This window comes from Ictalurus furcatus, chromosome 5 (genome assembly GCF_023375685.1).
Source record: "Ictalurus furcatus strain D&B chromosome 5, Billie_1.0, whole genome shotgun sequence".
In the NCBI taxonomy this organism is placed as follows: domain Eukaryota; kingdom Metazoa; phylum Chordata; class Actinopteri; order Siluriformes; family Ictaluridae; genus Ictalurus; species Ictalurus furcatus.
The window spans coordinates 4987661-4999664 of record NC_071259.1 but is presented as its reverse complement, the minus strand read 5'-3'; the positions used below and the strand labels follow the sequence as shown (position 1 = coordinate 4999664).

At 39.3% G+C, this 12004-nt stretch overlaps 1 protein-coding gene across 1 annotated transcript; it reads left to right on the top strand.

Annotated features, from left to right (window-relative positions):
* The first annotated feature begins 28 nt into the window (after positions 1-28).
* On the top strand, positions 29-11908 carry rad21l1 (RAD21 cohesin complex component like 1). The gene is made up of 14 exons (XM_053624355.1): positions 29-572; positions 1819-2042; positions 2167-2296; positions 3648-3747; positions 3860-3963; positions 4512-4616; positions 4966-5070; positions 5489-5599; positions 6317-6546; positions 7463-7559; positions 7657-7793; positions 8754-8861; positions 9070-9147; positions 10604-11908. Exons 1-14 carry the CDS (start codon positions 431-433, stop codon positions 10790-10792), a joined length of 1860 nt encoding a protein of 619 aa, XP_053480330.1. The 5' UTR covers positions 29-430; the 3' UTR covers positions 10793-11908.
* Positions 11909-12004: the final 96 nt, after the last annotated feature.

The following is a 12004-nucleotide window of genomic DNA, read 5'->3' as shown; positions in this document are numbered from 1 at the left end:
CTGGGATAAGCTCCAGGTTCCCCACGACCCTGAACGATAAGCGGTATAGAAGATGGATTTACCTTTTATTAATTAACATCAATTGTGTATGAGACCTTAACAAATCTTCTCGGTTGTGTGGTTCTCTGTAAACAGTGTTGTTGTGCGCCCCAATGTGGTAACTATGTACATTACACTAATGAAGAATGATTTCATTAGTAATGGTGCCTACTCCAGCCTTGGTCCATTTGCATAGCAGAAATGGATCACAAATTGTTCTTAGTCCAATTCTTGAAAATATGAAGTCAAAGGATGACAAATATGGGTTAAATGGCCAAAGATTAAAAGAAGAATGCCATTTGGCTCACAATGTGATTTCACTTTTGTTCTTCTCCAGCTCCAGAACCTTCCACAGCTACTTCAAAGGCCTTGCCAGATAGTCCCACACTGAATGAGACCACACTACTGGAGAATGAAGAGGAAGGCTTTGCGCTTGAACCTGTGGCTGTTACACATAGGTCTCTATTCGAAGGATGTAACAATCACAAACAGTACCCCACCTTGTGCCAGATGCTCCCTTGGACAGGCTCCAGGTTCGAACCAGTAGGATAAGCGATATAGAAGATGGATGGAGTAATATATTATATATATATATATATAATATAAGTTTATTTATTTATTTTTATATTTTTACATTTTGATAGATCTTTAGGATTCTGACTGCTAGAATATATGCATTTTTAAATAATAAATAACCAAACAAATAACTTTTAACTTGTGTTTGATATAATACTATATAATTCAAATGTTTACATTTTTGATAAATTAATGAAGTAATTAATTCAACGATTCTATTAATTTGCTGTTTGCTGGAGTATTATATAATGCCTATTTTACGGTTTATTAATACCGATGTATAATATGATAGCAAAACAGGCTACATCACGTTTTGTTTGGCCAGTCACTATCTGTTATCTGATTGGCTATCCTTAACACCAACCCTAAATGCTTGGCAGATAGACGGAGTGATTGACAGCGTGTCTGCCTGCTTGACACTCCCCCTGCTTCTCCGAGTTGCAGTACATACCAGTTCCTGAGTGTGTCGCTGTTTATTCACAGTATAGAAGTTCCTGACAAAAACCAATGCCTCACAAATACTAACTACTTTGTCAAGTTGTAATTTTCGCTGTTAAATTCTAGCAGGACCGTTGTGTTATAATAAAGAGCTAACAGAAAGAAAGAAACGTTAAATTAAGATAAGTTCCCCGCCCCCATAGTAGTCGATAACAATTTTAATAATAGCATTCATTTCAGTTCCAGAGCTCGTGAACATGAACGATCAAAATTGGCGGGATGCGCGAGCTTTTTTCATTTCAGCGTTAGCTTTAATGTCAGTCGACCTGTCAATAAACTTCACGTTTAGGATTATATACACACAAAATTCAAAGGTAAGACGCCGTTAACTAGTGAAGTAAACCACCTGCAGTGTGACAGATATTTAGTTATAATCCCACGTATCAATTTTAATATCATTTAAATACAAGAATTAGTAAGCTAACTAACCAAAAACACTTTTTCTCTCTCTCTCTTTTTTTTTTTTACCATACTAGTCAAGCTAGCTTCAAGTGTCGCGCGCGCTTGGATTCATTGACATTTGAATAAGTACACGAATTAGTATGATTATTTACATTTTCAGAACATCGTTTTATATCTAATTGATTCTCAAGTGAGTGGATTTCGTAGTTAAAACTAACACTTCAAATGACCAAGACGTCATTCAGTGAACATTTGTTTAGCAGAGAGCTAACTAGTGTCCTCCATCTACCTTCTTGTTAGCAGGTGTCTTATTGGCTCTGTATCTGGATTTGAGAGAAGCTGAAACTGAGAACGCTGACAGTTTTCTCAAAGTACTGAAGATGGTCTTCTTCACACAACTCTTCACCTCTAAACGTGGACCCCTGGCCAGGATCTGGCTTGCAGCCCATTGGGAAAAGAAGATAACCAAAGCCCATGTGTTTGAATGTAACCTGGAGGCGACGGTAGAGGATATTATTTCTCCTCAGGTACTCTATATGTTCCTTGTATGCATTTTAAGTCAGGATTGTAATGTTGCGTCAGTGTTAAAAATGCACTGAAGTCATAACTTGTCTTTGTGTGTGTGTGTGTGTGTCTATGTTTTAATGCCAGATAAAGATTGGGCTGCGGACTTCAGGTCACCTGCTCTTGGGTGTTGTGCGGATCTACTCTAAGAAAGCCAAGTATCTCCTTGCAGACTGTAATGATGCTGTGGTTAAAATCAAAGTGGCTTTCCGACCAGGTGATCACAGATCGTGCATTTTGCTTCTGATTGTTCCATAAAAAGTCCAAGCATATTGTTTAACCAGCAGACAAACCACCTGAATCAGTATCATATAGTCATCACCCTCAAAGAGGTCTATCAGGTGACACTTTTTGAACAGATATGACGCAGCTCATGACTCCTAATTGTGATGTTATTGTTTTCCCCCGATTCTAAAACTAACTGATTTGCTTTTCAGTATCATATGTATGCCTTTCTGTATGATTACATATGAGTAGTGGACATGATGGCGTAGATGATAAAAGTATGCACCGGAGGCATTTTCACTCAGTCTGATCTGGAAGTACCAGAATAAAAATGAAAAAAATCATTAGAAAGGGGTAGGGCTTGTGTTGGTAACCGGATGCTGAAGGAATTATTACAGTGGATGAGCCAAGTGGCTGCTTGGTGGTTAATGTGGTTAGTGGGAATAAATGACTTGTTGGAATACACCTCTCAGATCACTTTCTCACCAGGTTATCCATTCATCTAGTTTAAATCAGTGGGAAATTGGTCATTTTGGTTGGTATGGTCCAATTCAGTTTCACGTCGTACAGATTTGATAAACTTGGGGGAATAAACCACGGGTGCCGTAGCATGGCTGACCCTGCGCTCTAACCCCAACCTCCTAACATGCTGGGTGGGATTTGCAAAGAAAAATTAATTTAACTGTGCTGTAATGTATATGTGACAAATAAAGACTCATTATGAACAATGGGGTGTGTGAGATGTACATATCAAAGCCTTTCATTCATTGGTTAATTCCTGCAGTTGGGTTGAATCATGTTCAGAAATGTTGGTTTGGAAGCGACCCCAAACCCTGTAAACACTCCAGAGTCAAACAGACTAAATACTGCTCGATACTAAATATTTCTCGATTTAATCATATCAAAGCTGGAAAGTGTTTTTTGTTGTTGATATTTCTTAATCCACATTCCTCATGGTTGATTAGGCATGTCATGTCAAATAGGTATACAGTAATGTGAAAAAGAATTTGCCCCATCCTGATTTCTTCTGTTTTTGTATATATCTCATATTAAATTGTTTCAGAAATTAAAACAAAATCTAAGATAAAACAAAGGCAACTCCGGTTACTCAGGTTGCCTTTGTTTTATGTTGTATTTTGTTTGACGATCTAAAACTATATAGTATGAGATGTACACAAAAACAGAAGAAATCAAGAAGGGGCCAAATACTTTTTCACAGCACTGTATATGTTTCCTCCCTAGTGTTATCTCTAGTATTGTCACAGAAAAGCTTGGAAGCAGGGGTCCAACACAACTAAGGATGAACGTTAAATCATTGTCATGTGTTTGCTTTGTCATAACAGGACAGTTGGACCTGCCTGAGGAAGGGATGGAGGCCATGGTTAAAGCCATTACACTGCCTGAAGATTTCAATGACTTTGAGTCACAGCTGCCTGATCTCAAGTACAATGTTTTCCATCCAGCTCATCGAGATTTCTTGTCTTTAATTTTATATTTACCATTCTGCTCACTGTTACAATGAAGTGATTTTGATGTGGTTGTGTTTCTCGTCCAGCACTATCGATGTGGTAGATCACTTCTCACTGAACCAGAGCCGCACAGAGGAAATCACTATGAAGGAAAACTTTGGAAACAGTTTTCTCACCATGGATGACTTGGGTAAGCATTTATAAGTCTCACCAGAGCCTAAATGAATGGAAAATTCCAATAGTAACTGCATGCATTGGCACCACTGTATGAAATTAGCGCCCTCCAAATGTGGGTGAATTGTCGGCAGTGCCATGTTAAAGCCACTTTGGCGGGTACGTGTCTCGCACAAGTAGGGCTTGCAAAAACAGATACTTAAATTCATGTAATTTAGTTGTACTCGTTCCTCCATAAATGTTCGTGATTACCATTGGCTGTACAAGTATGAAATGTCACTTTGAAAGTGGAAGTGAAGAAAAAGCAAAAAAAAAAATGGAAGCAAAAACCCAAAAGTGTGAAATTGTCTGAACATACAATGTAATAAAAAAGCAATAAAAATAAATTTAAAAAAGCGTCTAGTGCGTGGCCATGACAACAGCACAAGTTCTCCGTAGACTAGTTGTGGTAGGTTTTCTCCATCAATGCAATGTTCTCACCCCCTTTTTTTTTTAAACCCCTTATCTGTTTTTCTGGTTTTACTTCTTCTTCTTCTTCTTCTTCTTCTTCTTCTTTTTTAACAGGAGATGAAACCCAATCTCATCAGGGACTGTTTGACACAAGTTTCCAAAGTCTTGGTGCAAATGGTGATGGGTTTGGTGATGAGGGCATGGCTTTTGATCTTGTTGGTAGTGAACTTCTTTCCACATCACTTCTCATGTCAAAATTGTTTATAGCAGTATGTCTAACTTATGTATAAATATATGTATGTACTGTATATATTCTAAGCTGGACTGTATACATATATGTACAGTATGTGCAAGCACTAGTATGCATCTACATGTGTACTCTCACAGATTTGATGTAGTTATTAGACTCTTGGAATATGTAGAGAAATTCTTTTAAATGAATAAAAGACAAAATGAACTGTAGTAAAAACGTGCAATTTTATATTCTGCCTCAATTTCTTAAATCCAAATGTACTTCTTGATCTGTGGTGTTCTGGGAGTCACAAGACAATGTTTCATGTGTCTGCAGATTTCATAGCAAATGCTAATGAGAATGTATTTCTGACTGATTCCTATGGTGAATCATTAACTGAGGTCCCTGCAACACCCCCACCAACTGCTATTAATCCTACAGGTAATTTGGCTTCTGGGTATTGTTTTTATTGTTTTGCTCACATTTTTCATTTTGTCTCAAGTCCCTTTTTAAGCTCCCCACATCAATTTAAGTTTTAAATTTACCTTTTATTAATTTACACCAACTGTGTAGGAGAACTTAACAAATCTCCTTGTGTTCACTGTAAACAGTGTTATCGTGTGCCCCAATGTGGTAACTATGTGCATTAAACTAATGAAGAATGATTTCATTAGTAATGGTCCCTACTCCAGCCTTGGTCCATTTGCATAGCAGAAATGGATCACAAATTGTTCTTAGTCCAATTCTTGAAAATATGAAGACAAGGGATAACAAAATAGGGGTTAAATGGCTCAAGTTTAAAAGAAGAATGCCATTTGGCTCACAATGTGATTTCACTTTTGTGTTTCTACCGCTCCAGAACCTTCCACAGCTACTTCAGAGGCCTTGCCAGATACTCCCACACTGAATGAGACCACACTGCTGGAGAATACAGAGGAAGGCTTTGCTCTTGAACCTGTGGCTGTTACATGTAGGTCTCTAATCCAAGGATGTAACAATCACAAATAGTAGTATATAGAGAAATCAGGTTTATAGTTAAGATGTCTTGGGTGTTCAGCCCCCTTGATCTGCAGCATCATATGTGTACACAAAGCCTTTAGAATATTATTAATATGAATTAGCTGTAAAGTTGATTAGCCTGTGATGTGAATCCTGACTCTGAGCCATTTGTGCAAAATAGCCTACAATATAATTTTGGAAATTTTGATGAAGTTGTGGTTCAGCAGCCTTTGTGGATGCACTGACACACACTGGATGCATGCCGGCATTGCATTAAAATGAATAACAAATATGAAATATTTAGGAATAAAAATATATTAAGGAAACTATGTTTTGCAATGTCAACTCCAGCATATGGCATTCCGGTTAAGAAAAGCCCTGGAGGAAACACATTGGCTATTCTTCAGTCCATAGCAAAGACATCTTGATCCTTTATTCCAGGGGTGTCCAATCTTATCCGGAAAGGGCCGGTGTGGGTGCAGGTTTTCATTCCAACCAAGCAGAAGCCACACCTGAATCTATTGAAAGCCAAGATCGACTGATTAAACAGGTGGAATCAGGTGTGGCTCCTGCTTGGTTGGAATGAAAACCTGCACCCACACCCGCCCTTTCCGGATAAGATTGCCCACCCCTGCTTTATTCAGTCCCAGTTATTCAGTCACCTTGTCATCTTGATTATTATTCTCAGTCTCTTCAGAGAGGAGGAAAGGGAGCAGGAAAAGGAAGCTGGTGATAGATCAGTCTAAGGAGCTTTCTAATGAAACCATCAAAACCCAGCTAGCAGACTATTCTGACCTGCTGACCCCACTTGACCTAGCTCCACCCACACGGCAGCTCATGGACTGGAAGGAAAATGGGGGCGTGGATTATCTCTTTTCACATTTCTGCACTCCTGTCATGGAGAATGATTTGCAGAAGGTAGCACACACCTATGTACACACACACACACACACACACACACACACACCCCTATGTGTGTGTGTGTGTGTGTGTGTATGTATGTATGTTTTTATTTATTTTCATATATATATATATATATATATATATATATACACACATATATATATATATATATATATATATATATATATATATATATATATATATATATATATATAAAATGTATGTATGTATATGTATGTATGTGTATATATGTATATACATACACAACACACACACTCAAGCTTTATGGATTTCTGGAGATTTCATCAGAAAATATTTACGGATTTGCATTTCCCCCACAGCTGCTTGTACACCCCCCTGGTTTGGTTGTGTCATGTTGGCGACAGGTGGTCATTGTAATGCAGTCCGAGCACTAATCAGTGTCTGCCCACATGTCTGGCCTCCCACATTTTATTCTGTGTTCTCCATAATGACTACATGCAAGAACGCACTCAGCAGCCCAGGGCCGGAAATCACAGTTCGGCAGAGGGCAGTGTATTTCCCTGTGGGTTGAAATTGATATTTAGCAATACAGCTCCGTTCGCCTTTTAGCATTTATAAATAATAAACCCAAGGATGCTGAATTACAAGCAAATATTATAGACATATGACATGTTTATGTAAAAGGATGCCTTAAGGAAGATATTCAGAGTTTGTGTGAAGTCTGTATTTAATGTGAAACCCCTGAAGCCATATCACACTGACACAGCAAGATGTACAGCCATTCATGTCTATATGTTTGGTCTGGTTTATCCATCATCCCAGTGAGAGTGCAAGAAAAGGCTCTTGGCTATAATTATTCTGTCAAACTGGTGGATTCTGGGTAATTACTCTGTCAGTTCTGCACTGAAGCAATGCACCATGTTTAATTGTCCTTCCCTCTCTCACAAAGCTCTTCCCTAGAGATGTGTTACCTGGGGAAAAGGGGCCAAACAGAAAAGCTGGAGATGATAGTGACCCCAAGGAGACGAGGGAGCAGGCGAGAGAGGGTAATGCGCACACCTATATTACACCCCCCTGCCCCCCACACACACAAGGTCATTACAGCAGCCTTGCTAATAAAGGTGCTTTTCTCTTGCTGTGTAGCTGAGAGTGAGAGCACTGCTGTGCATATGATGGAGGAGATGAGCTTACTGCAAGAGACTGTGGAACAAAGCAGAGCAGCAGAGGAATCCAGCTTTATCGAACCATCTTTCATACATGCAGAGCCTCCAGAATCCATTGTTAGAAAAGTGCACACACTCAAACTTTGCAGTCTCTCCAAACGTGTTGTTATAAATTGTGTGTGGTACAAGTTTTGTTGTCAAATACCATTTAAATTGGATTTTAATGTAGCGTTGAATTCACTCAAATAGTAACGAGCCTATTATTTTATACTGCCAAAAAGACACAAAAGCCGAGCTAACGTTACAAATAACAGATGGTGGAAAAAAAAAATTTCTTAACCACCAGGGGGCAGTATCATCATTTTCTCATTAATGTTTACGATTTGTTTAGATTTTTGTATATGCTTACATATTGTATATTCATTCATTCAACTTCAGTAAGTTTTTTTTTATCCGGGTCCAGGGATTTGAGTTCCCATCCTGGGAACACTAGGTGTAAGGCAGGAATACAAAGTGGATCTGACACCAGTCCATCGGAAGGCACCATGCACACCTACCGTAGGGGCAATTAAGAGTCCACCTACTGGCAGGTTTTTTTGGGAGTTAGCCTGTCGTCCATGTAAAAATCTGACATATTCATCTCATTTCATGTGCAGTGAGGCCAAATGGCTTCATGCTCACTGCATAGGGTATAACTTAATGTCGTTTAATTTAGATAGTGCTTTACGTATCTACAGTGCTAAATAAATAAAAATGACACGTTTTTAATCCTTGTTTTTAATCACCTACTTTTTCTTTGTTTTGAGTTTAATAAACAAATTGATCCATGATGATCCAGTTTTATTAAAAAATAAATAAATAAAGTATGCCCAAAAATGTATATAAATGGGGTCTTATGTAGATTTTTGGCTTCTTGATGAAAACTTCCGAAAGCCTTAATCATAATCTGTTTGAAAATGAGACTTATCTTTCGCCCTGTAACATGCTGTGCTGTCATACGCAGTTCCCCCCACTGATTATATTCCTCCTCCTCTTCCTCGTCTGTGATCTCACCTTCCTGTTCTCCCTTTCCTACAGGAAAGCAGGCTGGAGGTGTCGCATCCAGAGCCACTCTCTGAGGAGTCGATGCTGGTTCATCCATCTGAAACAGACAGTGAAACACCACTGATGCACACACAGACGAAGGTAGTGCAAAACATCCTCACACACTTGGACACTCGTTGATGCTGATGTGAACAAGAACTCGAGTTTGTTAATTGTGTCCAGGGGAGAACACTCAGGTCCCCTTTTTTCTCCCTCTCTCTCCCTCACACACACACATGCGCACTCTTCTTTGAAACACCATGTTATATTTCGCTAACCAATTGTACCATTTCTTCATTTTTCATTCCAGCACTCTTTCTTGGACAGCCAGAACAGTGAGGAGAAGAGAATGACTAGTCGAGCACAGAATCTCCTCCAGGCCATCAGAGTAAGATAATACAAACTCCGTCCACAGGGATCGTTTCTCTGATGCAGGCGAGACTCACTGAGCTGCCAAGGGAAAAAGTTTAGGGATATGCAATTTAGGATTAAGAGAAGGAGGGAAATGAAAGTGACCTAAATAGACATGTTAGAGGCCTTTTACTTCTAAGAGCGCACACACACACACACACTGGCTGTGCTACTGTTTAAGTGCCAGACAGTTAAAATGGACAGAACTGAGGATTCAGTGACAATTATTCTTGAGATTCTTGGGATTGATATGAACAAGTTACTTACATTTGCATCAAGTAGGGAAATCATTTTATCAATTAGGGAAATTTTTTAAGTCTGATTCCTTTTTTTTTTTTTTATCAGTGTAGTTATTTATTAATGTTCTGAAAGGACTTTCCTTTTGCACTGTTTCTTACTCTTCCTCTCTCTCTCTTTAAGCATTTCTGGGCTTAGTACTAGGAAAAAGGGCATCTATGGCCATCTTTTCTAGTGAAATGAAACAGAAACAAACTTAGTGTAACAAGCAAAATTCAAGGCATGTAGTCCTGTACAACATTTCTCTAAACGGATACGTTAAGGAGGCAAGGCGTCTGTCTGCTAGTTTCAGTAAAGGTGTGGCATCTCACTCCTCAAACTGAATTATGTTGTATCTCGTTGATCAAGTATCATATCACGTGCTCTTGGAAGAAGAGCTACACACCCCTCATTGTAAGAAGCTGGTTAGCCTTAAAGGAAAGCCTTCTGAGTCGACGTTATTAGTAGTTTCTTTCATCAACATGTTGGTTAACTGTTTTCACTTTGGTCCAGCTCTCTCACCTTCTCATCTGTACATTCTGCTGAAACTTATTAGGTTCCAGCATCGACGCCATCATGTTCGTCATCTCGGAGATCACGAGCCAGCCAAGCCGAGTCTCTGCCGTAGCTCGGTGCAACTCCGGTGTATAGCCACATTGCATTCTGGAACATTGAGTCCAGCATTTGCACCAACAACCCTACTAATTCTTTGTTGTGGTTCTCGTTAATGCAACCCTGAATGTCACTGGAAATTGATGAGTGAAAAAAGAAGCATTGCACAACCTCTAATGTCTCAAGACAATACAGCACCAACCAACAAATTAGCAACAAATATTTAAATCTAAACATGTATAATGCTTTTCAGAGTGGAGTTTTCCTTTAAGCATGTTGCAGCCATTCAAAAGCTCCACAGACCTGGTAAAGCTTGAGGGCAGAAATGCCACGTATTGTTTACTATTCAGAATATAGTTTTGATCATATATTGAAACAGTATCCTTACTGGATAAGTTTTTAGCGCACTTGGTTCCCCACATGTGTCGGTGCGTATTTGTATATGCTTCTGTGTATTACCATCTGTATTAATAATGTGAGGATCAACATCTGTATTAATAATGTGAGGATCAACATCTGTGTTAATGTTATATGTGTCATAACAGAAGCAGAACAGCAGCCCTGATGCCACATTCAGCCTTCGTGAAATGTGTGAGAATCGCAGTCGATCCAACACAGCGGTCACGTTCTTCTGTCTGCTGGTGCTGAAGAAACAGCAGGCCATAGGCTTGCAGCAGAGTGCCCCCTACAGTGACATCATCATCACACCTGGTCCCCGTTTTCAGACGCTTTAGGACAGAGAGATTAAAGAAGAGCCCTTTTATGAAACTTCGTCCACCTGAGTACTGAGGCACTGGAGTTTTAAGGAGCACCTTAACGGGTCTGTTAAACAACATAAAGCAAAAGATGTTCGCCGTTTTGAGAAAAGCACTCGCACTGTTTCTCTTCCTGTTCTGTCCTCCATTCTGAGCTCTGACCTGCAGGACATAATTGACTAGAATTTATCCTGACACGAAACAAAATGGACAGGTTTTGTTCACAGGTTTTGAGTTTCAGTACGTTTAGTGGACTTAACATTCAACCAGAAAGACACACACAGTTTGTGTGTGTGTGTGTGTGTGTGTGTGTGTGTGTGTGTGTGTGTGTGTGTGTGTGTGTTGTAACCAGTTTAAAAGTTGGTTTTGTTTTGTGGGGTTGCATCAGACTTAGTTCTGGGTTATATTCCACGTCCTTGTTATGTTTATCTTTGTAATCTAAAGTTCTTATTTTATGGAAACCAAGTTAACTTTTTTCATGTGGTTATTTGATATATTTATGATGTGTGTAAATGTAAATTTGGCTGTAATGTTTGACATTCCATGATATTACTCACAGACTACACTGGTGCTCTATGTTACCCACAATTCCGTTCGACTACCTGCTGAAAGTGGTGCCAGTGGGATTTAGCTCTTGCTTCATCTCCAACTAAGGAGAGCGCTGCAGCGGCGCTTTAGTCTGTCCAGCTCGCTCACCTTCTCATCTGTGTCCTCTGCTCCACTTTCATACTAATACCACCGACAAAGTAGCCAAGCTGAGTCTCTTCCATAACTCAGCACAACTGTCATAGAGCTGCATTGCATTCAGCAAATTTTAGTCCAATGTTTGCACCATCATTACTTCTATACTAGATTTCTCATTAATACAAAATCGAACCTTGCTGGAAACTGTGTAGGAAAAGAAGCTCTTGCTCTTTTGTTTTTAAAAGCCATCAGTGAAACTGTACCGTCATCCCTTTTGTTTAGTTTTTCTCCTATTAAATGCCTTTGTCACTGCGCTAGCAGTGTCCCTCTATGATATCAGCACAGCACTCATTTCTCTCAGGAGGAACAAAAATACAGTACCAAACAACACATTGGCATCAGAATTACAAAACCCATCACAAATACTTCAATCTAAACGTGTTGAAGAGTGCACTCTTCCTTTAAAACACTCCACCAGTAGGACATGCACACTAGAATGGCAGTGTC